General features: G+C 41.7%; 1 protein-coding gene across 1 annotated transcript in view; it reads left to right on the forward strand.

The window, feature by feature from the left end:
* LOC311122412 (NLR family CARD domain-containing protein 3-like) overlaps positions 1-23,752 on the forward strand; it is a 62,593-nt gene extending 38,841 nt beyond the window's left edge. Inside the window, exons 3-9 of the mRNA XM_084196771.1 lie at positions 16,101-16,217; positions 16,752-16,915; positions 17,280-19,057; positions 19,361-19,527; positions 21,363-21,536; positions 22,552-22,598; positions 23,069-23,752. Coding sequence (XP_084052897.1) covers positions 16,101-16,217; positions 16,752-16,915; positions 17,280-19,057; positions 19,361-19,527; positions 21,363-21,536; positions 22,552-22,598; positions 23,069-23,595 — 2,974 coding nt within the window. The 3' untranslated portion in view covers positions 23,596-23,752. The remainder of the gene's footprint in view (positions 1-16,100; positions 16,218-16,751; positions 16,916-17,279; positions 19,058-19,360; positions 19,528-21,362; positions 21,537-22,551; positions 22,599-23,068) is intronic.
* Positions 23,753-26,057: the final 2,305 nt, after the last annotated feature.

Below are 26,057 nucleotides of genomic sequence, written 5' to 3' on the forward strand. Positions count from 1 at the left end.
CACTGTCTAAATATGTTCGAGACATGGGACATGGCCTTGTGTTGCTGCACTGTCTAAATATGTTAGAGACATGGGACATGGCCTTGTGATGCTGCACTGTCTAAATATGTTAGAGACATGGGACATGGCCTTGTGTTGCTGCACTGTCTATCTGCCTTAACAAACAGTGACACATTATGTTATTATTAATATTATTATTGATTTTTAACATGGAAAAGAGGTGACCCCTTGACTTCTTACATATTTTGTTACGTTATGGCCTTATTATAAAATTGATTAAATAAAATAATGTCCTCATCAATCTACACACAATACCCCATAATGACAAAGGGAAAAACAGGTTTATAGAAATGTTTGCAAATGTATAAAAATTCAAAATGAAAAAAAAAACGTATGTACATAAGTATTCAGACCCTTTGTTATGAGACACTAAATTGAGCCCAGGTGCATACTGTTTCCATTGATCATCCTTGAGCTGTTTCTACAACTTGATTGGAGTCCACCTGTGGTAAATTCAATTGTTAGTATATGATTTGGAAAGCAACACACCTGTCTACATAAGGTCCCACAGTTGACACACCCCTCACTATAGTCATTGGTTGCACTAATTGCATTTGTCTACATAACCTGGTTCAATCATGCATGACATCAGTTGATATACAGAGTGTGAGACTCTCTATATATTTTTATATCTTCCAGTTCATTCTCCGTTAGTCAGCACCTCTACACTAAATAATGTTCTCTGGGGGTGCGCCAGCTCATGCTTTTTATTAGATACTTTAGTCCCCAGAGGTCTTAACCTGGAAAAGGACTATAGTATGTTTTAGAGACTTTAGTCCCCAGAGGTCTTAACCTGGAAAAGGACTATAGTATGTTTTAGAGACTTTAGTCCCCAGAGGTCTTAACCTGGAAAAGGACTACAGTATGTTTTAGAGACTTTAGTCCCCAGAGGTCTTAACCTGGAAAAGGACTATAGTATGTTTTATAGACTTTAGTCCCCAGAGGTCTTAACCTGGAAAAGGACTATAGTATGTTTTATAGACTTTAGTCCCCAGAGGTCTTAACCTGGAAAAGGACTATAGTATGTTTTAGAGACTTTAGTCCCCAGAGGTCTTAACCTGGAAAAGGACTATAGTATGTTTTAGAGACTTTAGTCCCCAGAGGTCTTAACCTGGAAAAGGACTATAGTATGTTTTAGAGACTTTAGTCCCCAGAGGTCTTAACCTGGAAAAGGACTATAGTATGTTTTATAGACTTTAGTCCCCAGAGGTCTTAACCTGGAAAAGGACTATAGTATGTTTTAGAGACTTTAGTCCCCAGAGGTCTAAACCTGGAAAAGGACTATAGTATGTTTTAGAGACTTTAGTCCCCAGAGGTCTTAACCTGGAAAAGGACTATAGTATGTTTTAGAGACTTTAGTCCCCAGAGGTCTTAACCTGGAAAAGGACTATAGTATGTTTTAGATACTTTAGTCCCCAGAGGTCTTAACCTGGAAAAGGACTATAGTATGTTTTAGAGACTTTAGTCCCCAGAGGTCTTAACCTGGAAAAGGACTATAGTATGTTTTATAGACTTTAGTCCCCAGAGGTCTTAACCTGGAAAAGGACTATAGTATGTTTTAGAGACTTTAGTCCCCAGATTTGTATAATTGACCACTAGGTGGAGACATTGACCACAGTACCGCTCACCCTGAGGACCAACCTGTATAGTCCACCACACATTTACGTCATTTAGCAGACGCTCTTATCCAGAGCGACTTACAAATAGGTGCATTCACCTTATAGCCAGTGGGATAACCACTTTACAATGTTATTTTTTATTGTAGTTTTTTATATATATTTATTTATTTATTTTTATTTTTTGGGGGGGGGGGGGGGGCGTTGGGGTAAGGGGGGGATAGAAGGATTACATTATCCTATCCCAGGTATTCCTTAAAGAGGTGGGGTTTTAAATGTCTCCGGAAGGTGGTGAGTGACTCCGCTGTCCTGGCGTCGTGAGGGAGCTTGTTCCACCATTGGGGTGCCAGAGCAGCGAACAGTTTTGACTGGGCTGAGCGGGAACTATGCTTCCGCAGAGGTAGGGGAGCCAGCAGGCCAGAGGTGGATGAACGCAGTGCCCTCGTTTGGGTCTAGGGACTGATCAGAGCCTGAAGGTACGGAGGTGCCGTTCCCCTCACAGCTCCGTAGGCAAGCACCATGGTCTTGTAGCACACCCTCTCTCATTAAAACCACCAGCTGAAGAGAGTTTCTCCCTAATTGTGTTCCCCATGCAGGCCCTGCGCCACGAGGGTGCAAAAGGGGGCAAAGGCATTAACAATTCCTTGTCCAAGGAGGTCTGGGTGCAGTGTTGGGAATGATGGGCCCACCAAGCCTGAACCCCAGGACAGCCATACCACTGTCACCAAGCCTGAACCACAGGACAGCCATACCACTGTCACCAAGCCTGAACCCCAGGACAGCCATACCACTGTCACCAAGCCTGAACCCCAGGACAGCCATACCACTGTCACCAAGCCTGAACCCCAGGACAGCCATACCACTGTCACCAAGCCTGAACCCCAGGACAGCCATACCACTGTCACCAAGCCTGAACCCCAGGACAGCCATACCACTGTCACCAAGCCTGAACCCCAGGACAGCCATACCACTGTCACCAAGCCTGAACCCCAGGACAGCAATACCACTGTCACCAAGCCTGAACCCCAGGACAGCCATACCACTGTCACCAAGCCTGAACCCCAGGACAGCCATACCACTGTCACCAAGCCTGAACCCCAGGACAGCAATACCACTGTCACCAAGCCTGAACCCCAGGACAGCCATACCACTGTCACCAAACCTGAACCCCAGGACAGCCATACCACTGTCACCAAGCCTGAACCCCAGGACAGCCATACCACTGTCACCACTGTGACTCTGATTAAATGAACATGTCCAACATTCAGTCACACACACAGACACGCACATACAGACACGCACATACAGACACACAGACACACACATACAGACACACACACACACACACCACAAACGTTCAGGTGTTTAGTTTTGCCTAGATGTTGTTTGGTTGAGAAAGACCATTTAGTGGAGGGGAAAATAATACAATATTTATTATTATTTCTGCCAAATATTTCTGCAATGTTGCTCTCATGGTCTCAATAAAGTTGTACAATATTTAGTTGCATGTCAAGATTTATGCCCTTTTTCATTCTGTTCCAATTCAGCCCAAGCACTGTTCCAATTAAGCCAGACCATGGGGTAAACTGGAACACTTCACTCCTTGTAGTTAAGACAACACCATTCATTTGCAGTTTGATTTACATATATAATAACCACACCAATTTGTAAAGGACAGATGTAGGTTGTTTGTATCAAGTTTTGGACACACCACCATAAAGGATCTCTGAGAAACTTACAAAAAGGTGAAAAGTGTTACAACCATCTCCGGTCTCCCCTACATGTTCAACTTAATAGACATGTTTTCCATCTCAAGAGGTCAAATAAAACAAATGTCTATAGTGCCTATTAAGTGCAGGCCCGGCGCCACCAGGGGGCAGAAGAGGGCAATGCCCCCTTAGTTGGAATATTGTGCCTCCTCAGTTCTGTATCCATATTCTGTCCCACAATCTGCCCCCTCCGTCATGCCCAACCCATTTGTTGTGTATGCTTCATTCATGCAACTCCCTTGCACGCATCATACCTACGTCATACACATTTTACCGGTTAGAGGGGCAGGTCAATTTGACCGTTTAGGTTTACTTTCAAAGCTACGTACTACAAAAAAACTAAACATTCACCGCTCAGCTGGATGGAATTTAGCTAATGTTAACAGTTAGGTAGGTAGCTGATAGTATGATGGATATTAGAAAGTGGCTTCTCCAGGGCACAACGGCAGCATCGGATCAAAGCAGCAGGGAGGAGGAGAAGCCTGCCACATAGAGGCCAAAGGCTGCTGGTCGACGCTAATCACCGAGGCCAAGGCCGATGAGCCGACGCTAATCACCGAGGCCAAGGCCGCTGAGCTGACGCTAATCACCGAGGCCAAGGCCGCTGAGCCGACGCTAATCACCGAGGCCAAGGCCGCTGAGCCGACGCTAATCACCGAGGCCAAGGCCGCTGAGCCGACGCTAATCACAGAGGCCAAGGCCGCTGAGCCCAGCAGCAAAGACACCTGCTCAACCGTCTTGCAGCCTGGTGACATAGGAGGTAACCAACCCGGCCTGCAGCCGCCAAGACCGAACCTAACAGCAGCACCTCCAGTATATTACAAGCACCGACGCCTCCGTTAGTGCCTGACGACCTCGGTGATGAGGAGCCAGCTCAGGTTTGTCTGGGGAAATACCCAACCCGCCTGTACTGTGGGAGAAAACAGACATTTTGTAGCACGTGGTTCAAAGGCAGAGAGTGACTGCTGCAAGGCAGATGCAGTTTGATGAGTTATGGGAGAAATACAAGCACACGGACACCCCCGCTCCAAGCAAACAGCAAAGAGTAGTGAGTAGTAATCTGAAAACAACATGTGGTGGAAACAACAATGGGCCAGCTAGAAGAGGACAATGAGAGGGAGTGTAACAGACTGTTTTTCAGCACTCTGGATGCTGTACTGGGAGAAATGTCAGCAAGATTTAACCAACGAAACAGCCAACTCGTTGAGGCCCTGTGTGCCTTGCACCCAGAGAATGAAACCTTTATGGATGTGGAAAAAGAGGAACCACTGCTGGACTAAATCTCAGGAGATTTTATGGAGTTTACTGTCGCACGCCAGTTTCTACAGACTGAAATCGCCCGATCTGGAGAAGAAAAATGGACAACGCAGAACATTTTGGAGAGATTCTCCGGGCCTCTAACAGCAATGTCTACTGTGATGATGGCGTTGAAGCTGGGATTAACATTTGGAGCATCCAAGGGCAACTTGCCAAAACTCCTTTTCAACATAGAAAAACATATTCAGTGAGCACAGACGGAGCATGTTGCACAGGAGGAAAGGGCAGCTGATTCAACTGACATTTGAGAGGGATCTTACAAGCAAATTCCGTGGGGAGTGGAAGGAGAGACTGCTGAGGAGGTTCAACACAGCATCAAGGCGGCTGCAACTCTTTTGAATCTGGGTGAGAACAGGCAGCCTGGCTGGGCTTGGAGTATTTAGTTATTTGCTAGCTTTTGGAAATGCGTGGCAAACGTCAGAAATAGGCGTAGACGTGATTTTCTTTATTGGCCTTGCTGCCAAGTCTGCTGCTTGATTTCTGTGATTGGATTGGAAAAGTTTGGTTTATAATATATTCAGATTGTTTTTAATGTTGTTTTATAATGTAGAAGAGGTGCTTTGCATTACATTGATGAGGGCGGGCAGACCTTGACCAATGGTTGAGTAACGATGTAGCTATAGTGTTGCCATAAACAACTCGTTGCTATGGAATACTAATGTCTCTGTTATCATACGCAGCGTAGGACAGCACTCTTGTGGGAAGACAGCTTGGTAGCTGCGTTCAAGCTGCATTGTACCGATAAGTCTTGGTAGTGTATTGTACATTATTGTTTGCTTTCCGCGATTGTAAATGCATTGTATTGGCATGAGGAAGTGTTATTACGGTAATTAGCAACTGTTTTGCATTGGATTGATGGGTATTGTGCATGTAGCTGTGTAGCGTTGTCATAACTTGCAATTTCTCGTGCCGGTTATGAATTGTCCACGTTTGTAAAGCGGTGCAGTAGCCTGTATTCTTGCGGCAAGACAGCCGTGCGTGGCTGCAAATACATTGTGTGTAATTGTACTATCGATTATTATCCACCCTGTGTTATCAGCAAGCGAAAATAGTTGTGCCCCCTTAGTAACTTCTGATGCCCCCTTTCCAATAAATATTGAGGGTCTTATTCTGGTGACATGTTGATCGATGCTTGGCTGCTAATGAAGGTAGTTGTGTGGCACTACATTAGATCACTCAAATATGGTATCCTTGCGCGCTGCAGGATACATTCAGAGTAAGAGTTTGTGATTAGTCCGGAGTCCCGGCTAGTGCTGCGGCTGACCCCCTTAAATACCTGCCGCCTCAGTACATCCACCTCTTCCTTTTCTCACCTCATTCATTTGTCTTGGAGATGAGAGGCTGGTGGTTGACAGAGGAAAAGGAAACCAGGTAGAAAGAGGAGGATACAGGGCATTCAGAAATGATTCTGACCCCTTGACCTTTTCCACATTTTGTTACGTTACAGCATTCTACAATTGATTAAATAAATAACAGTCCTCATCAAATGAAATCAAATTTTATTTGTCACATACACGTGTTTAGCAGATGTTATAGCGGGTGTAGCGAAATGCTTGTGCTTCTAGCTCCGACAGTGCAGTAATATCTAACAAGTAATATCTAACAATTTCACAACATATACCCAATACACACAAAACTAGTAAGGAATGGGATTTAAGAATATATACATATATGGACAAGCAATGACAGAGCGGCATTGACTAAGATACAGTAGAATATTATAGAATAGAATACAGTATATACATATGAGATGAGTAGTGCAAGATATGTAAACATTATTCATGGTTAAGTAGTCTGTTTATTCCACTGATTCATATTGATAACAGTCCATTCATTGGCTGTAAAAGTGGGTAAAAACAGAAAAGCATATAACTGTAGCTATGTGGTCTATACTTGGGTGTGTTTCAGCAGGGTGAGGTCAGAGAGATGCTTCCAAGTCAATATTTTTCTGAACTCATAAAATCCTTTACACAATCTGATAGGATGAATGTTCAACCCCATTTAAATAACCATAAAGTCTATATAGTACATTTAAGTTAAGACGTCACAGATCTGTTCATGGCTAAGCAGTTCAATTAATGATACTAATTGATTCTTAAAGAATATAACTTATAAATCATGAGCCTCAACTTGAGGAGTCACCTGTGACAGTATTCATAAAGAGTAGGAGTACTGATCTGGGATCAGTTTATCCTTTTAGATCATAATGAAACAGATTAAATGGACAGGGGGGACCTGATCCTAGATCAGCACTCCTCCTCTGGGAAACTGCATGTATGAAACCGAACACATAGTCGTAGTCTAGTTACAGCAGGTGTTTACTGCCATCTAGTGGAAGATACCAATAAAACACTTTATTATCAGGGTGGGGAGATGACTGAGCTATTCTGTCGGTTGAGCTGAAACAGAAAGTACAGGATCCATTTGGAGATGACAGAGCAGAAAACACTATATGGAGAGAACTGAAAAATAAAGTAAGTATTTCCGAACAATAGTCTATTCTAAAGGACAGAGTAAGATAATTTATACCTGGAATGAGATATCAGGTAGACTATTATACATGTTATTTAGATTGTCATTAAGGAGACACCTATTTTACAACCCTTATTCCATGAAACATATTAACGCTGTAGAACTGATGCACATCAAGAAATAAGGTGACAAATCACAGGAAAACTACTTTAGGCGCTCTAGAGCACGTTAGATACATTCTGTCGGAGGTGGTTTAAACTGCATTCTAATGTCGACTTTGCTTATGGAAAACCATATCATGCGAATGTTTTTACACATGCTCAGTTGTTGGGTTTCATTATTGGGATTTGTTATCAGCAAAACGTCTGGTGAAGATGGTGCAGGAGCTTTTCAATGATATGGTTTGATGTTTGTCTCAGGGTTTCTCAATCATTTTGTTCTTGCCCAGCATTTACACACCTGAATCAACTAATCATCAGATATTTGAAGACAGTTTATTTGAGGACTGTTAACAATTATTATAGGCCTACAGTAAATAATTCTTTGGAGAGAAAAAAAAACAGCTAAATCTGGTTTCGAGTACATTATAAGTTTAGCTAAAATAATGTAAGAGATGTCTTGAAGAAGGACTATACATTTTTTTTACGTGAGATTCGGTACCATGTCATCAGATACAGCTGTCACATGCAACTGACTGTTAGCGCCACCCTCTGGTTACTATTGGTATATAAAGGGGTGTGGCCATGATTGCAGTTGAATCTGAAAATAAGAAAGTATCTGTACAGGGGCCATTTTGAGATGACACAGAGTAGAACACCTGTTGAGGAGAGGTGCTGGCTAACAGAGTAGAACACCTGTTTAGGAGAGGTGCTGGCTAACAGAGTAGAACACCTGTTTAGGAGAGGTGCTGGCTAACAGAGTAGAACACCTGTTTAGGAGAGGTGCTGGCTAACAGAGTAGAACACCTGTTTAGGAGAGGTGCTGGGTTGCAGAGTAGAACACCTGTTTAGGAGAGGTGCTGGGTAACAGAGGAGAACACCTGTTTAGGAGAGGTGCTGGCTAACAGAGTAGAACACCTGTTTAGGAGAGGTGCTGGCTGACAGAGGAGAACACCTGTTTAGGAGAGGTGCTGGCTAACAGAGTAGAACACTTGTAAAAGAAAAGGAGAGTCTCACTCTTAAGGTAAATGATGAAATAATGTAATAACCTGATGACCAACGTTTCGATAGACAGCAGTCTTCATCATTTACCTTAAAAATACCAAAATATGGATCCTGAAAGGGAATTTTATGCATTTTCATATGGGTTAAATGGAATAGTAACTGAAATCTGGACACTGACTGTAGGCCTGTAACCTAATATAATATTAACTCCTGCAGAATTATGAATTTCTTGCATTTAAATGATACAACAAATGTTAATTTTGTCTGGGGAACAGGGGTGGATAAATGTTATTCATTTCAGTATCTCTTGAGATAATGTGAATGAGACTGTAAGGTGTTATCTTTGACACTATTATGCAAACAGTATTTTCAACCTTATCAACCTTATTAAACCCTTCTAACTGATGACAGTAGGCCTTAGTGTTATCAGGTAGGCTATTATCATTGTCATTAAGGAGACACCTATTTTACAACCCTTATTCCATGAAACATATTAACGCTGTAGAACTGATGCACATCAAGAAATAAGGTGACAAATCACAGGAAAACTACTTTAGGCTCTCTAGAGCACGTTAGATACATTCTGTCGGAGGTGGTTTAAACTGCATTCTAATGTCGACTTTGCTTATGGAAAACCATATCATGCCAAGGTTTTTACACATGCTCAGTTCTTGGGTCTCGAGTGGAAATTTGAAATGGAAGTTTACATTTATTTACATACATTTTAGTCATTTAGCAGACGCTCTTATCCAGAGCGACTTACAGTTAGTGAATACATATATTATTTTTTTTATACTGGCCCCCCGTGGGAATCGAACCCACAACCCTGGCGTTGCAAACGCCATGCTCTATCAACTGAGCTACATCCCTGCCGGCCATTCCCTCCCCTACCCTGGACGACGCTGGGCCAATTGTGCGCCGCCCATGAGTCTCCCGGTCGCGGCCGGCTGCGACAGAGCCTGGATTCGAACCAGGATCTCTAGTGACACAGTTAGCACTGCGATGCAGTGCCTTAGACCACTGCGCCACTCAGGAGAACTCCATCATGTGTTATGGAACTCCATCATGTGCTTCTGTTATGAGAAAAACCTCCACAATGAAACATACATTAAATGTGGAGAATGATAGATCTGTTGGCCATCAAGTAGCCTATTAATTGTTATGCCTGTCTAGGCAACTGTAGCCTGCCATTTTATACTATAAATATGTTGAAATGACTGGAGTCGTTGGAAACCATTTTGTGCCACTTGTGTAGCCAACCTGGAGCTGGCAAACAGATGTAATAAATAGCCTTTAACTTCAGTTTATTGTTGTTGTAGCCTTGTGTTATTATGTAATTAATAATGGCCATGTTTAGTTAATTCAATTGGAAGTTATCAAGTGTCACCATGGTCACAGTTCTATCGCAATTGCTGATCAGATGTTAGAATGCATTAGATTGAAGGTAACAGTCAGCCAGATTAGGCTACAGGTAAAAAAAATAACCTGGCTGTTGTTGACAAGCATGGACCTATTTAGTTCATATCCATATTATTAATATTTAATAGAGATTGAAATTACGACCCCATCCTCAGTAGCCTATTCCAGCAGGCTACTGGGTAACAGAAGCACTTCCTACCTCAACATCGTCTTGCTATTCATGTTAAATAAATGAATCTGTCAATTTGAACTAAGCAAGCTGCTAAATCATTCAGCTTACATCTTGCCTACATGTTGCCCAGGCAACTGGAGGCTGTCTGAAATAAGATGTAGGCCTATCAGGGTCTATGTTTTGGCCTAGTTTTCAGGCCTTGTGGGCGGGTTTTGAGGAGTCATTGGCCTCGAAAAAGTAATTGCATTAAATAACCTCACTGTTTGGATATGTCTGTTAGTAAATGTTTTATTTCTAAGAGATCATGAGTAAAAGAGAACAATGGACATTCTAGAATGAGTTGTCACTGTGTTCACCATAACCAACATGCTGCATCTCTGTTTAGGGGTCAGTGGTCTAAAATGAGTCTCTCTGGGGAGAGAGAGGAGGGGGGCCCTGCCTCTAAAATGAGTCTCTCTGGGGAGAGAGAGGAGGGGGGCCCTGCCTCTAAAACGAGTCTCTCTGGGGAGAGAGAGGAGGGGGGCCCTGCCTCTAAAATGAGTCTCTCTGGGGAACATGACACCAAAACTAAGAGGTGAGCTGAAAATATTGTTTAAGAATTTATATTCGAAAATGCTATATAGGAGAAATTATTACTAATAGGTACCTTCAATGTAACTATTGTAGATTTGAGATGTGATTTAAAACCATTGTTTAGCTGGAATGTAATGTTCGTATCCTGTATATTTGACTGTGATACGTGGTCGTCTCACCTAGCTACCTTAAGATGAATGCATTTACAGATGCCATATCTTAATTTGATCCAGTTTCTCACAGCAGAAACATAATCCTGCAGCAATAGCAAATGTGTATTTTTAGGTGGATTATAATTAAGGGATATTTTCTGTAGGGGTTCATACATTTTTCATCAGAGAAAATCAAGTCTGACATTTTAAAGTGGAAATTACAAACTTTAGACACCTTTATAAAGCCTTGTAGTGGTTTAATAATTTATTTAAACAATAAAAGCTAATTGACCAACATTTCTGAAAATGGATATATAGCGTTTTGGAATGAAACTCTTGTTTCCCCATCTGAGCTCAGAGTAGATGAGAGACTTAATGTTTGTCTCTGTTGTGTTGAAGCCCAATCAAGCAGGAGAGACCAGCCTCCCCTGTACCCAGCTGTGTGTCCATGAAAAGTGACAAGTCTATGGAACAACCTATATCCTTCAGAGAGGGAGACTCTTCTAGTGAACAAAGGTAAGAAGAACTCATGGGTCATGGTCAGTGAGTTAAACAACACTGTCTCTAGTCATTTCTCCTCTCCCATTTTCCCATTTATTTTTGTTGTTTTCATAATCCATAGGCTAATCTTTTTTTTCCATTTTCATAGTCCTGAAACAATATTAAACAAACACTACATTCCCTCCCTGTGTGTGTGTGTGTGTTTGTGTGTGTGTGTGTGTGTGTGTGTTGTGTGTGTGTGTGTGTGTGTGTGTGTGTGTGTGTGTGTGTGTGTGTGTGTGTGTGTGTGTGTGTGTGTGTGTGTGTGTGTGTGTGTGTGTGTGTGTGTGTGTGTGTGTGTGTGTGTGTGTGTGTGTGTGTGTGTGTGTGTGTGTGTGTGTGTGTGTGTGTGTGTGTGTGCGTGTGTGTGTGTGTGTGTGTGTGTGCACTCCCTGGATGAGGAGATGTAATCTCTATCCTGATTGCCTAGTCACTTTTACCCCTACCTACATGTACATATTACCTCAACTACCTGGTACCCCTGCACATTTACTCAGTACTGGTACTCCTTGTATATAGTCTAGTTATTACCTCAACTACCTGGTACCCCTGCACATTGACTCAGTACTGGTACTCCTTGTATATAGTCTAATTATTACCTCAACTACCTGGTACCCTGCACATTGACTCAGTACTGGTACTCCTTATAGCCTCATTATTGTTATTTTATTATGTTACTATTTCCTTTTTTTATTTAGCTATTTTTTCTTACTTTTTAACTGCATTGTTGGGAAAGGGCTCGTTAGTAAGCATTTCACGGTAAAGTGTACAGCTGTTGTATTCAGCGCATGTGAGAAATACAATTTGATTTGAAGGTCATTGGCTCTAACGGTCGTCTCGTGCCGAACAGCGCATGTTCGGATGTTGAAGCACTGTGGCTAGGAAAAACTCCCTAGAAAAGCAGGAACCTAGGAAGAAATCTAGAGAGGAACCAGGCTCTGAGGGGTGGCCAGGGGTGGCCAGTACCCTTCTGGCTGTACCGGTTGGAGATTATAACAGTACATGGCCATTAAGGCCAGATCGTTCTTCAAGATGTTCAAATGTTCATAGATGACCAACAGGGTCAAATAATAATCACAGTGGTTATAGAGGTTGCAACAGGTCAGCATCTCAGGAGTAAATGTCAGTTGCCTTTTCATAGTCGATCATTCAGAGGTTGAGACAGCAGATGTGTGTGTGTGTGTGTGTGTGTGTGTGTGTGTGTGTGTGTGTGTGTGTGTGTGTGTGTGTGTGTGTGTGTGTGTGTGTATGTGTTTGTGAGAGAGAGAGAGCGAGAGAGAGAGAGAGGGAGAGAGAGAGGGGGAGAGAAGAGAGAGAGAGAGAGAGAGAGAGAGAGAGAGAGAGAGAGAGAGAGAGAGAGAGAGAGAGAGAGAGAGAGAGAGAGAGAGAGAGAAGAGTCAGATTAGGGGATTAGATTAGGGGATTAGAACCAGCAACCTTTCGGTTACTGGCAAAACACAATTTTGTTTAAGAATTCTTAAGTTTATTTCCAAAACGCTATATCCACAATTTTTTTCAGCAGCAATGATTGCCTTGGATCCCTTCAATATTACTGGGTACCTTCAATATTACTGTTCCCAGATTTTTTATTAATGGATTTGAGATAAAAATAAATGTTTTTTTGGCTAAATGCTATATATCCATTGTTTAGCTGGAATGGAATGTTCGTATCCTGTATATTTGACTGTGATATGTGGTTGTCTCACCTAGATATCTTAAGATGAATGCACTTACAGCTGCCATATCTTAATTTGACCCAGTTTCTCACAGCAGGAAAAGAATCCTGCAGCAATAGGAAATGTAAATTATTATGTGCATTATAATTCATGAACATTTTTTGTAGTGGTCGGTACATTTTTCATTAGGGCAAATCAAGTTTGACATTTTTTAAGTGGAAATTACAAACTCTAGAAGCCTTTTTAAAGCTTGAATACACTACAATATGGCAACTGTATTGTAAGTCACTCTGGGCCCGGTTTCCCGATAGCGATGGAATTTAGGGTTACGAGTGTTTTAAGTGTATCTTTCCTACAACGGCTGAAGATGTAACATGTATTTCCCACGCACCACGCAGAGAGAACGGCTGAAGATGTAACATGTATTTCCCACGCACCACGCAGAGAGAACGGTCGCCAAGTGCGTTTATGGAGCATGTCGTTATTTAGAGGATCGAAGGAAAGGGAGCGCTGCTCTTGGATCAGTTTTCTCCATTCAAATCTTTCCTTAACATTATAATTAGTTCCCAATACTGATGACAGATCAGCTCCTAGAGAGATATTACCACCTACGGCTGCAAATATTGAGGCGGCTTATTCTGAATCATGAAATATTTTGAGACAAATTACAGACCGTAGTCTACAAGTAGCAACATAGAACTCAATTGATTGAACATTAAACATATTTCAATACGATTGAAATAGGACTATAGCCTACTGTTTATATTTTAATGCAGTTATCTCGGTTTTCATTTCAAGCATAATTTTATACGTCGCTTGTTTGCATCAATTACAAAGACATTTGCAAAACCATGGTTTTGGGAAACAGCTCAGAGATTTAACAATGCTCCTACGAAGGTTCTAACGATTAACGTAGCCTTAAGATGCTTTTGGGATACCAGGCCCTGGACAAAAACATTCAAAGGTAAATGTTTTACAGATCTCATATTACTGGATTTATTTTTTTAAACAATTTTTAATATTGATGTTACAAATGTATCATGTGTACAGTTCTTTATAAAAAATGTAGTTATTTGTTACATTTGACTGTGTAAAACCTAGCATTACTACTTATTTCTCTGAGAGTGAGGCAGATGTACATTCAAGAAGTAGTTGTCACTGTGTTAACCACAACCAACATGCTGTATCTCTGTTTAGGGGTTAGTGGTCTAAAATGAGTCTGTCTGGGGAGAGAGAGGAGGGGGGCCCTGCCTCTAAAATGAGTCTCTCTGGGGGACTCATTTACAACTGCGACCTGGCCAAGATAAAGTTTAGGGGTCAGTGGTCTAAAATGAGTCTGTCTGTGGAGAGAGAGGACCCATTTTCTACTCTGAGACGCTTTGTGGATATGGGCCCAGATCTCAAAATATTGTTTTAAAAAACAACACATTTTTGTTTTACATAATAATACAAATAGGAATATTACTAATGTAAGCCACTGTAAAGACGTGGTTTAGTTTATTGTGTTGCTCTGCTCATGTCCGCGTTCTGGAACTGTCCGCGTCCACGTACGGTTTGGCGCCAAGCATATTGTCCAGTTACGCGCAGAGTGGGCTGAGGTGATCTTGGGGAACAGCGACGGAGTTCGTTACAGTGTTGTGACACCGAAGTTTATTGTTCAATTTGCTTTTTTGAGTAATGGTCAGTGACAGTATGAGTGTAGCCAGATCCTTTTCACTCGCTATCCTTGTTTCATCTTGTGGTTCACCGGATTCGTCATCATCCTCGAGGGACAGACGAATGACCTGCTAGCTAGCCAAGCTAGTCGGTACAGCTAGCTAAGCTAGCTACTCTACCAGCAGCATCCTAGTTATCCTAGCTACCACTACATCATCACCGGCTGCCTGCATTTCTTGTGGACCGATGGAGCTCCCTGGTTCTTTCTTCCACCTGTTAAATACCGTGGAGGGCTTCTCCCTCTCTCGTTGACGGATGCTGGCTACCTACCATCCCTCTGTCCGGTTCTCCTCTTCACTAGATGGACAGTAACTTTAGTGTTTAACCCCTCTGTGTCCAAGGACCGAACTTTTGAATATTATTTTTTACAACGTTTTTTTTCTGATAAAAATTAGTTCATTGCATCCGCCATGGAGCCTTGTTTCATAATATTACCTTATGTCTTTAGTTATGAAGTAGTCGCGAAACAACGTGCCTTATTTCATGGCATTTTTCACCCTACCAGCTCCTATTAGTTCTATTGAGCTCCGTGACACCGACTCGCCTTCAGAACGTTCTATTCCCAGCCCATTGTTCTGCGTCACAATGCCAGCTTCACTATTGTTATCAATGAGACCTGCCTGCGTTAAGCCTATAGGTTTACCTCAGGTAACTTATTATTAACAAGGTAACAGCTACTTGGGGAGCGTTAACCCTGTAGGTTTATCTCAGGTAACTTATTATTAACAAGGTTACGGCTACTACTAGGCAGATATATATTATTACTGTGTAAAACCTAGTAGTACTACTTATTTCTCTGAGAGTGAGGCAGATATATATTATTAATGTGTAAAACCTAGCAGTACTACTTATTTCTCTGAGAGTGAGGCAGATATATATTATTACTGTGTAAAACCTAGCAGTACTACTTATTTCTCTGAGAGTGAGGCAGATATATATTATTACTGTGTAAAACCTAGCAGTACTACTTATTTCTCTGAGAGTGAGGCAGATATATATATTATTACTGTGTAAAACCTAGCTGTATTACTTATTTCTCTGAGAGTGAGGCAGATATATATATTATTACTGTGTAAAACCTAGTAGAACTACTTATTTCTCTGAGAGTGAGGCAGATATATTATTACTGTGTAAAACCTAGCAGTACTACTTATTTCTCTGAGAGTGAGGCAGATATATAGCATTTTGCAAAAAAAACATGATTATTTGTCTCTCTGAAATGAAACCATCAAGTGATAGATTTTAAACAAATACATGTCTGTCATTGAACAACCCCATGCCATGATTAGATAGTAAAAAACACACCAATCTCTTTCATAATTTCTTCAAACAATAAAATATAATTGACCAACATTTCTGAAAATGGATATATAGCGTTTTGGAACGAAACTCTTGTTTCCCCATCTGAGCTCAGAGTAGATGAGAGATGTAATGTTTGTCTCTGTTGTGTTGAAGTCCAATCAAGCAGGAGAGACCAGCCTCCCCTGTACCCAGCTGTGTGTCCAATAAGAGTGACTGGTCTATGAGTCAACCTCTAAACTTTAGAGAGGGAGACTTTTCTACTGAACAAAGGTAAGAAGAACTCATGGGTCATGGTCATTGAGTTAAACAACACTGTCTCTAGTCATTTCTCCTCTCCCATTTTCCCATTTATTTTTGTTGTTTTCATAATCCATAGGGTAATCATTTTTTCCATTTTCATAGTCCTGAAATAATTTTAAACAAACACTACATTCCCTCTCTGTTTGTGTGTGTGTGTGTGTGTGTGTGTGTGTGTGTGTGTGCACTCCCTGGATGAGGAGATGTAATCTGATGTTTTGTCCACAATAGCCAACAGGAGAGATCAGAGTCAGAGATTCTCAGTGGTCAGTCTTCCCAGAGTCATCAAACAGACCTGGCCTCCATATTCAGTGTATGTGGTCCTGTTATGTACATTTGTTTTGGTTTACCTCAAGTAAAGTTGATCTATCAATCATTCATTCATGTGTTAATGAGAAAGCATTTAGTCTCTTGCTTATCTTATTTACTTGATTTATTTCAGTTGCTTGAAGAGAATATTATGACATTTGTGAAGAACGAGCTGAAGATGTTCAAGAGGATTCTTAGTCCAGAACTCCCAGAAGGCTTTGAGAGTCAGAAGCAGGATAAGGAAGTGGTGGATGCTGAAGATGAGAAGCAGGAGAGCAGTGCCAGAGAGGGGGCTCTGAAGATCACACTGCACTTCCTGAGGAAAATGAACCAGAAGGAGCTTGCTGACACACTGGAGAAAAGTAAGAGCTGTCTGCCTCATGTTGAATGCTGTTTTATAACAAATGTTTAAAAGCTGAAGCTAAAGTACAGATAAAGTAGCTGTGTAACTCAATTATATTGTAGCAGCCTTAACACAACACCTAGTGACGTCATCAAGTAGCAGCAGGGATGTGTGTTGATTAATTGAGAGAGAGAGAGAGAGATTAACGTTAATGACACCATCAGTAATACCAAATTATAATAATAGAATCAGTCACTCCAGTGTGGATTGCATTATGAAAACATTTACACATTTATAGAGTCAGTTCATAACACAGACCTACAATACTGTAGGCATTAAAATATATGTAATATTAATATCCTCTCTGTTATTTCTTCATTCAGATGAGCTTGCTGTGATTTGCCAACGTGAACTCAAATCTAATCTAAAGAAGAAGTTTCAATGTGTATTTGAGGGGATCGCTAAACAAGGAAACCCAACACTTCTAAATAAGATCTACACAGAGCTCTACATCACAGAGGGTGGAAAAGGAGAGGTCAATAATGAACATGAGCTGAGACAGATTGAGACAACAACCAGGAAACAAGCAAGACCAGAGACTGCAGTCAAATGTAACGACATCTTCAGACCCTTAACTGGACAAGACAAACTTATCAGAACTGTGCTGACAAAGGGAGTCGCTGGCATTGGAAAAACAGTCTCTGTGCAGAAATTCATTCTTGACTGGGCTGAAGGAAAAGCAAATCAGGATGTCCAATTTGTATTTTCATTCCCTTTTCGGGAGCTGAATTTGATGAAAAAGGAAAAACACACTTTGATTGAACTTCTCAATCACTTCTCAATGGAAACCAAAGAATCAAGAATCTCCAACTACGACAAGTACAAAGTTCTGTTCATCTTTGATGGTCTGGATGAGTGCCGACTGCCCCTAGACTTCCAGAAGAACAAGATTTGTTGTGACATCACAAAGTCAACCTCAGTGGATGTTCTGCTGACAAATCTCATCAAGGGAAATCTGCTTCCCTCTGCTCTCCTCTGGATAACTACCCGACCTGCAGCAGCCAATCAGATCCCTTCAGGGTGTGTTGACCAGGTGACAGAGGTACGAGGGTTCAATGACCCACAGAAGGAGGAGTACTTCAGGAAGAGATTCAGTGATGAGGACCTGGCCAGCAGAATTATCTCACACATAAAGACATCAAGGAGCCTCCACATCATGTGCCACATTCCAGTCTTCTGTTGGATTTCTGCAACAGTCCTTGAACACATGCTGAAACATAAGAGAGAAGAGATGCCCAAGACTCTGACTGAGATGTTCATACACCTTGTGGAGTTTCATACCGAACAGAAGAATGAAAAGTATCTTGGGAAAGAAGAGACAGGTCCACACTGGAATAAAGAGAGCATTCTGTCACTGGGAAAACTGGCTTTTCAACAGCTTGTGAATGGCAATCTGATTTTCTATGAAGAAGACCTGAAAGAGGCTGGCATTGATGTCAATGAAGCCTCAGTGTACTCAGGATTGTGCACACAGCTCTTTAAAGAGGAATGTGGGCTGTACCAGGACAAGGTGTACTGCTTCGTGCATCTGAGCATTCAGGAGTTTCTGGCTGCTGTATATGTGTTCCTCTCATTCATCAACAACAATGAGAATCTAATGGCCAAACCTCAATCAACGTCCAGCAACTTTTCTGTGAGGATCAGACAGAAGCGTAAAGTTACCGTCTACAAGAGTGCTGTGGATAAAGCCTTACAAAGTGTGACAGGAAACCTGGACCTGTTCCTCCGCTTCCTTCTGGGCCTCTCACTGGAGTCCAATCAGAAGCACTTACGAGGTCTACTGACAGAGACAAGAAGCAGCTCACAGAGCCATGAAGAAACAGTCAAGTACATCAAGGAGAAGATCAGGGAGAATCCCTCTCCAGAGAGGTGCATCAATCTGTTCCACTGTCTGAATGAACTGAATGACCATTCTCTAGTGGAGGAGATCCAAAGCTACCTGAGATCAGGAAGTCTCTCAGAAGAAGAACTGTCCCCTGCACAGTGGTCAGCTCTGGTCTTTGTGTTGCTGACTTCAGAAAAGGAGCTGGATGTGTTTGACCTGAAGAAATACTCCAGATCAGAGGAAGGTCTTCTGAGGCTGCTGCCAGTGGTCAAAGCCTCCAGAGCTGCTCTGTGAGTACATAAAATGACATTTAAGAACTAATCATCAGGAAGAAATATTACGTTTAGAGTAAAATATGTATTATAATATGTATATAATATTCTATTGAAAAATATATTGAATAAATGCATTGATGTTCACATTAATATAACAATATGACCATACAATTCTAGGAGACGGAAGATGAATCTATATGTTGTTTAAGAGAATAAACCAAATGCATCTGCCATTGTCCTTCTACACTACTGGTGTTAAATTAACAGTTTGTGAAATCATGATGATCTCTCTGTCAGGCTGTCAGGCTGTGGAGTCACAGAGAAAGGCTGTGCTTCTCTGGTCTCAGCTCTGAAGTCAAACCCCTCACACCTGAGAGAGCTGGATCTGAGTAACAATGACCTGAAGGATTCAGGAGTGAAGCTGCTCTCTGCTGGACTGGGGAATCCCCACTGTAAACTGGAGACTCTGAGGTCAGTATTCCTGTAGTTGGTCAACAAGTAATAACTGTTCACCAGATCCACATGTGTTTACCAGGCACACATAGTCCACACCATATTTGTTTGGACAGTGAAGCTTACAGTTTTACATTTGGTGCTATGCTGCAGCATTTTGGATTTGAGATGGAATGTTTCATATTAGGCAACAGTATATAATGTCACCTTTTATTTGAGGATATTTTCATACATATCTGAGTTACTGTTTAGAAATTAAAGCACTTTATGTATCTATTTCTCCAATTTTTATATGTCGTAATAATTTGGACACATTCACTTATATTGTATTAAAGTATTCCTAAGTTTAGTATTTGGTCCCATATTCCTTACCTGCAGTGATTACATCAAGCTTGTGATTCTACAAACTTGTTGAATGCATTTGCAGTTTGTCTTGGTTGTGTTTTGGATGATGTTTTTCCCAATAGAAACTGAATGGTGAATAATGTCCTGTCATTTTGGAGTCACTTCATTTGTATTGTCAGTAAGAATAGAAGATGTTTTTGAACACTTCTACATTCATGTGGATGCTACCATGATTATGAATAATCATGAATGAATCATGAATGATGATGAATGAGAAAGTTACAGAGGAACAAGGATCATACCCCCTCTGTTATTGGTAATGGTGAGAGGTTAGCATGTTTTATTGTAGCCTCTGTAACTTTCTCACTCATTATTATTCATGATTCATTCATGATTTTTCTTAATCATGGCATCATTAGGATTAATTTAGTAGTGTTTAGAAACATGTTATCTACTCACTTAGACAGAAAATTACTCCAGTCATCATCCACCATTCAGTTACTATTGGACAAAACATAACCCAAAACACAACCAAAACAAACTGCAAATACAACCAACGAGTTTGGGACCAAATACTCAACTTTTGACTACTTTATAAGTGAATTGGTCAAAATAGTTATGACTTCTTCAAATGGGGGACTAGATACATAAAGTGCTTTCATTTCTAAATGGTGAAACAGATATGTATTAAAATACCCTCAAATAAAAGGTGACATTATATACTGTCACCTCATATAAAACCTTTGATCTCAAATCCAAAACGCTGGAGTATAGAGCCACATTTAAAATGTTATCTTTGTCAAACCAGATATGGTGTGGACTGTATACTCAATACAATCTAAATCTGATACCTCACTGTCTGTCTTTTGACTGATACTGCTTTTTAAACTGCTCTGGTCAGTCTACTCAAATATTCGTACTATACATGTTTCTCTGTACAAGCAATATTATGATAATTTCTAATAATGATACATTCATTTATGAATAGATATGGCAGGTGTCACTAGCTGAGGTTAATATGGTGCGGGAGTCAGGCGCAGGACACCGAAGCTTAGTCCAACAACGTGTACTAGTGCAAACCCAAGCACAATACAATGAACGGCCTCAAACAACAAACAGAGGCGAGCGATTACGCAGACTGTGCGTAAACTAACAAAACAATAAACAGAGAAAACACGCAGCACTAACGGAGAGGCGAATAACAACACACAACCCCACCAATACAAAACAGGCAACTTATAGAACACATAATCAAACACAAACGGACACAGGTGCAATAGACAGACAAAAGCAATCAAACATAGAAACATTCAACGGTGGCAGCTAGTACTCCGGGGACGACGAACGCCAAAGCCTGCCCGAACAAGGAGGAGGAGCAGACTCGGCAGAATCCGTGACAGCAGGTTTCAGGACACTGATATATCTGAACATGCTGAAAAAATATACTGCCACTATTTTGACCACCAAAGAATATCAGTGTGGTTTTAATATGATTTGACTCTTTGCAGGCTGTCAGGCTGTCTAGTCACAGAGGAAGGCTGTGCTTCTCTGATCTCAGCTCTGAAGTCAAACCCCTCACACCTGAGAGAGCTGGATCTGAGCTACAATCACCCAGGAGACACAGGAGTCAGACTGCTCTCTGCTGGACTGGAGGATCCACACTGCAGACTGGAGAAACTCAAGTATGTAGAGGGTTTATGTCAATGTTCATATCAGACATGTTGGAGTTATCTGGCTAGTTAAGACAAACATTCTGACCCCCACTTGGACTAAGTTATATAAAGACTGTGTGTTTGTCCAGTGTGTGTGGGTCCAGTGTGTGTGTGTGTGTGTGTGTGTGTTTGTCCAGTGTGTTTGTGTGTACACACACTGGACACACACACACTGGACACACACACACACACACTGGACACATACACACAAAGGACGCACACACACACTGGACAAACACACATACTGGACATACACACTCACACTGGACACACACATTGGACACACACACACATTGGACACACACACACACTGGACAAACACACACACACACTGGACACACACACATACTGGACACACACACTCACACTGGACACACACACACTAGACACACAAACACACACACACAAACACACTGGACAAACACACACACACACACACTGGACACACACACACACACACACACACAAACACAACCACAAACTGGACACACACACAAACACACAGACTTACTCACACTGTAAACACACACACAAACACTGGACACACACATACACTGGACACACACACAAACACTAGACACACACACTAGACATACACACACACAATGGACACACACACACACACACTGGACAAACACACACTGGACACACACACACACACACACAAACACACAGACTTACTCACACTGGACACACACACACACACACACACACACACACACTGGACACACAAACACAAACACTGGACACACACATACACTAGACATACTTACACTGGACACACACACAATGGACACACATACACACACTGGACAAACACACACACACACACTGGAAACACACACTGGAAACACACACACACAGGACACAAACAGTAGACACACACACACACACACTTGGACAAATGTATGTACTGACTGTTTGTGTGTATGTGTGTTCAGGTGTATCCCTCAATGACTGTCTGTTCTTCTGCTTACCGCTACAGTGTGGAACATGGTGGAGAGAACAGAATGAAACCTGGAGTTAGAAAATGTGAGTGTTGACTGCTGTGAAGAATATGACTAAGAATAAGTCTTAATTCAAGTGAAGTCAAAGTCAAAGACAACCATCATTACTTACTTGGTCATATTAAATATCAGCTGTAGTTCTACAGAAGCACAAATCAGGGACACCAAAGTTTACAAAGAGTTGCTTTGACAATGTGTGTGTCTGTGTGTGTTTTCATGCTTGCATGCATACAGGTGTGTGTTCAGGATGTGTGTGTGTGTGTGTTCAGGATGTGTGTGTGTTCAGGGTGTGTGTTTGTGTGTAATTAATGGGAATAAGTGTGTTTTATATTCCCATACAGCAGAACATATGATCATTGAACAAATCTCAAGTTACCTTAACTTCTCCTTTTGATACCTAGAAACATCTACATTAAATGAATTAGTGAAAAGTGAGTTAACATTCTAATGTGAATGATGATGATTTCTAATATTGTGTCTGGTTTCATCCATCAGATGTCTGTGATCTCACACTGGACCTAAACACAGTAAACAGATTCCTCTCTCTGTCTGAGGAGAACAGAAAGGTGACATGGAGGACAGAGGAGCAGCCGTATCCTGATCACCCAGAGAGATTTGAGGTCTGTAGACAGTTGCTGTGTAGAGAGGGTCTGACTGGGCGCTGTTACTGGGAGGTAGAGTGGAGTGGGAGTGGGGCTGATATAGGAGTGACATATAAAGGAATCAGCAGGAGAGGAGGGGGTGAGGACTGTGTGATTGGATGGAATGACAAGTCCTGGAGTCTGTTCTGCTCTGATAACCGTTGCTCTGCCTGGCACAATAATAAGTCCACTACCATAGACGTCCCCTCCTCCAGCTCCCACAGAGTTGGAGTGTATCTGGACTGGCCAGCCGGCACTCTGTCCTTCTACAGAGTCTCCTCTGACACACTGACCCACCTGAACACATTCCACTCCACATTCACTGAGCCCCTCTATCCAGGGTTTTGGGTTGATGTTGTTGACTCCTCAGTGTCCCTGTAAATAATAACCATGGTAACACTGACACACACACACACACACACACACACACTGGACACACACACACACACTGGACACACACACACTGGACACACACACACACACACACACTAGACACACACACACACACACACACTAGATTCACACACACACTGGACACACACACTGGACACACACACACACACACTGTACACACACACACACACACTGAACACACACACTGGACACACACAAACACACACACTGGACACAAACAAACACATACACACACACACACACACACACACACTGATCACACACACTGGACACACACAAACACACACACTGGACACAAACAAACAAATACACACACACACACACTGGACACACACACACTGTACACACACACACACTGGACACACACACACACACACTGGAAACACACACACACTGGTCACACACACACTGGACACACACACACACTGGACACACACACACTGGACACACTCACACTGGACACACACACACACACACACACACACTGGACACACACATGCAGGACAACACACACACACACACACACACACACACACACACACACACACACACACACACACCGGACACACACACACACACACACAAACACACTTGGGACACACATACACACACTAGACACACACACACACTGAACATACACACACACACACACACACATACACTGGACACACACACACACACTGGACACACACACACACACACACTGGACACACACACGCACTGAACACACACACACACACACTGGACACACACACTGGACACACACACACACACACACTGGACACACACACACACACACACTGGACACACACTGGACACACACTGGACACACACACACACTGGACATACACACACACATACTGGACACACACACACACACACTGGACACACACACAAAGAACACACACACACTGGACACACACACACACACACTGGACACACACACATACACACTGGATACACACACACTGGACAAACACACACACTGGACACCCACACACACACATTGGACACATTTCCATGTGTTGGATTTTGATGAAAGGAAATCCCATATAGCCTACTGGACAGGACTTTGCTATGGCATCTTCTGTTTGGGTGTCTCAGGTCAGGTCTGAGCCATGATCAGAATGTGTCTCTGTGTCTATTTCCAGCCCTGCCATTTCTACCTGTCCTGATCTAGTGTTTCACCCCTGACCTCCTCACACCGTCTCACTGTCCATGTCTGCTTTTAGCTCCCACCTCTACTTCACTGTGTTATAATGGACCTTATGCTTGTTATGTCACCTCTGTAACCAGTTATCAAACATACTGACCTTTCTGACCCTATCCCATGGCCCTACTTTCTACAACTGAACATTTAAATTCCTCTATGAGTTTTATTTAGTGTCCATTTACTTATGTATGTATTTGTTGTATATTGGGGTTGTGCTGCAGAGCATCATGGGGGTTTGTATGTGTTGAGATGATCACGTTCCAGATAAATGGTTGAACTGATTCCTGTCTCCTGTCTCATCATTATTGAATTGTTATACAGACGTGGTTATGAAACCCACGAGACATAACAAAAGATTGGCGATGAGTAAGTCTGAATCTACAGGAACTATTCTGTCTGGAAGTAGTGGGTTTTTACAACTGTTTAAAACTGTTATTTTCTGTGGTACAGAATAGGCTAATGTTAGCACAGTGTATTGCTAGCAGAGGCAAGTGCATAGTCCAGCTAGCTAAGAAAGAGCGTTAACCAGTGGTGTAAAGTACTTAAGTAAAAATACTTTAAAGTACTACTTAAGTAGTTTTTTGGGGTATCTGTACTTGACTTTACTATTTATATTTTTGACAACTTTTACTTTTACTTCACTACATTCCTAAAGAAAATAATGTACTTTTTACTCCATACATTTTCCCTGACACCCAAAAGTACTCGTTACATTTTGAATGCTTAGCAGGACAGAAAATGTTCCAATTCACACACTTATCAAGAGAACATCCCTACTGCCTCTGATCTGGCAGACTCACTAAACACAAATGCTTTGTTTGTAAATTGTCTGAGTGTTGGAGTTTGCCTCTGGCTGAACGTACATTTTAAAAACAAGAAAATCATCTGGTTTGCTTTATGTAAGGAATTTGAAATGATTTATACTTGTATTTTTACTTTTGATACTTTAGTATATTTTAGCAATTACATTTACTTTTGATACTTAAGTATATTTAAAACCAAATACTTTTAGACTTTTACTCAAGTAGTATTTTACTGGGTGACTTTCACTTTTAGTTGAGTCATTTTCTGTTAAGGTATCTTTACTTTTACTCAAGTATGACAATTGGGTACTTTTTCCACCACTGGAGTTAACATCGTCATGGACGGCAGAAAAGGACTGGAGACGGACATCGGAGTGGGAAAACAACGTGATTAAAAAGTAGGAATATACAGT

Source organism: Coregonus lavaretus, assembly GCF_964263955.1.
Source record: "Coregonus lavaretus genome assembly, contig: HAP1_SCAFFOLD_890, whole genome shotgun sequence".
NCBI classification, from domain to species: Eukaryota; Metazoa; Chordata; class Actinopteri; order Salmoniformes; family Salmonidae; genus Coregonus; species Coregonus lavaretus.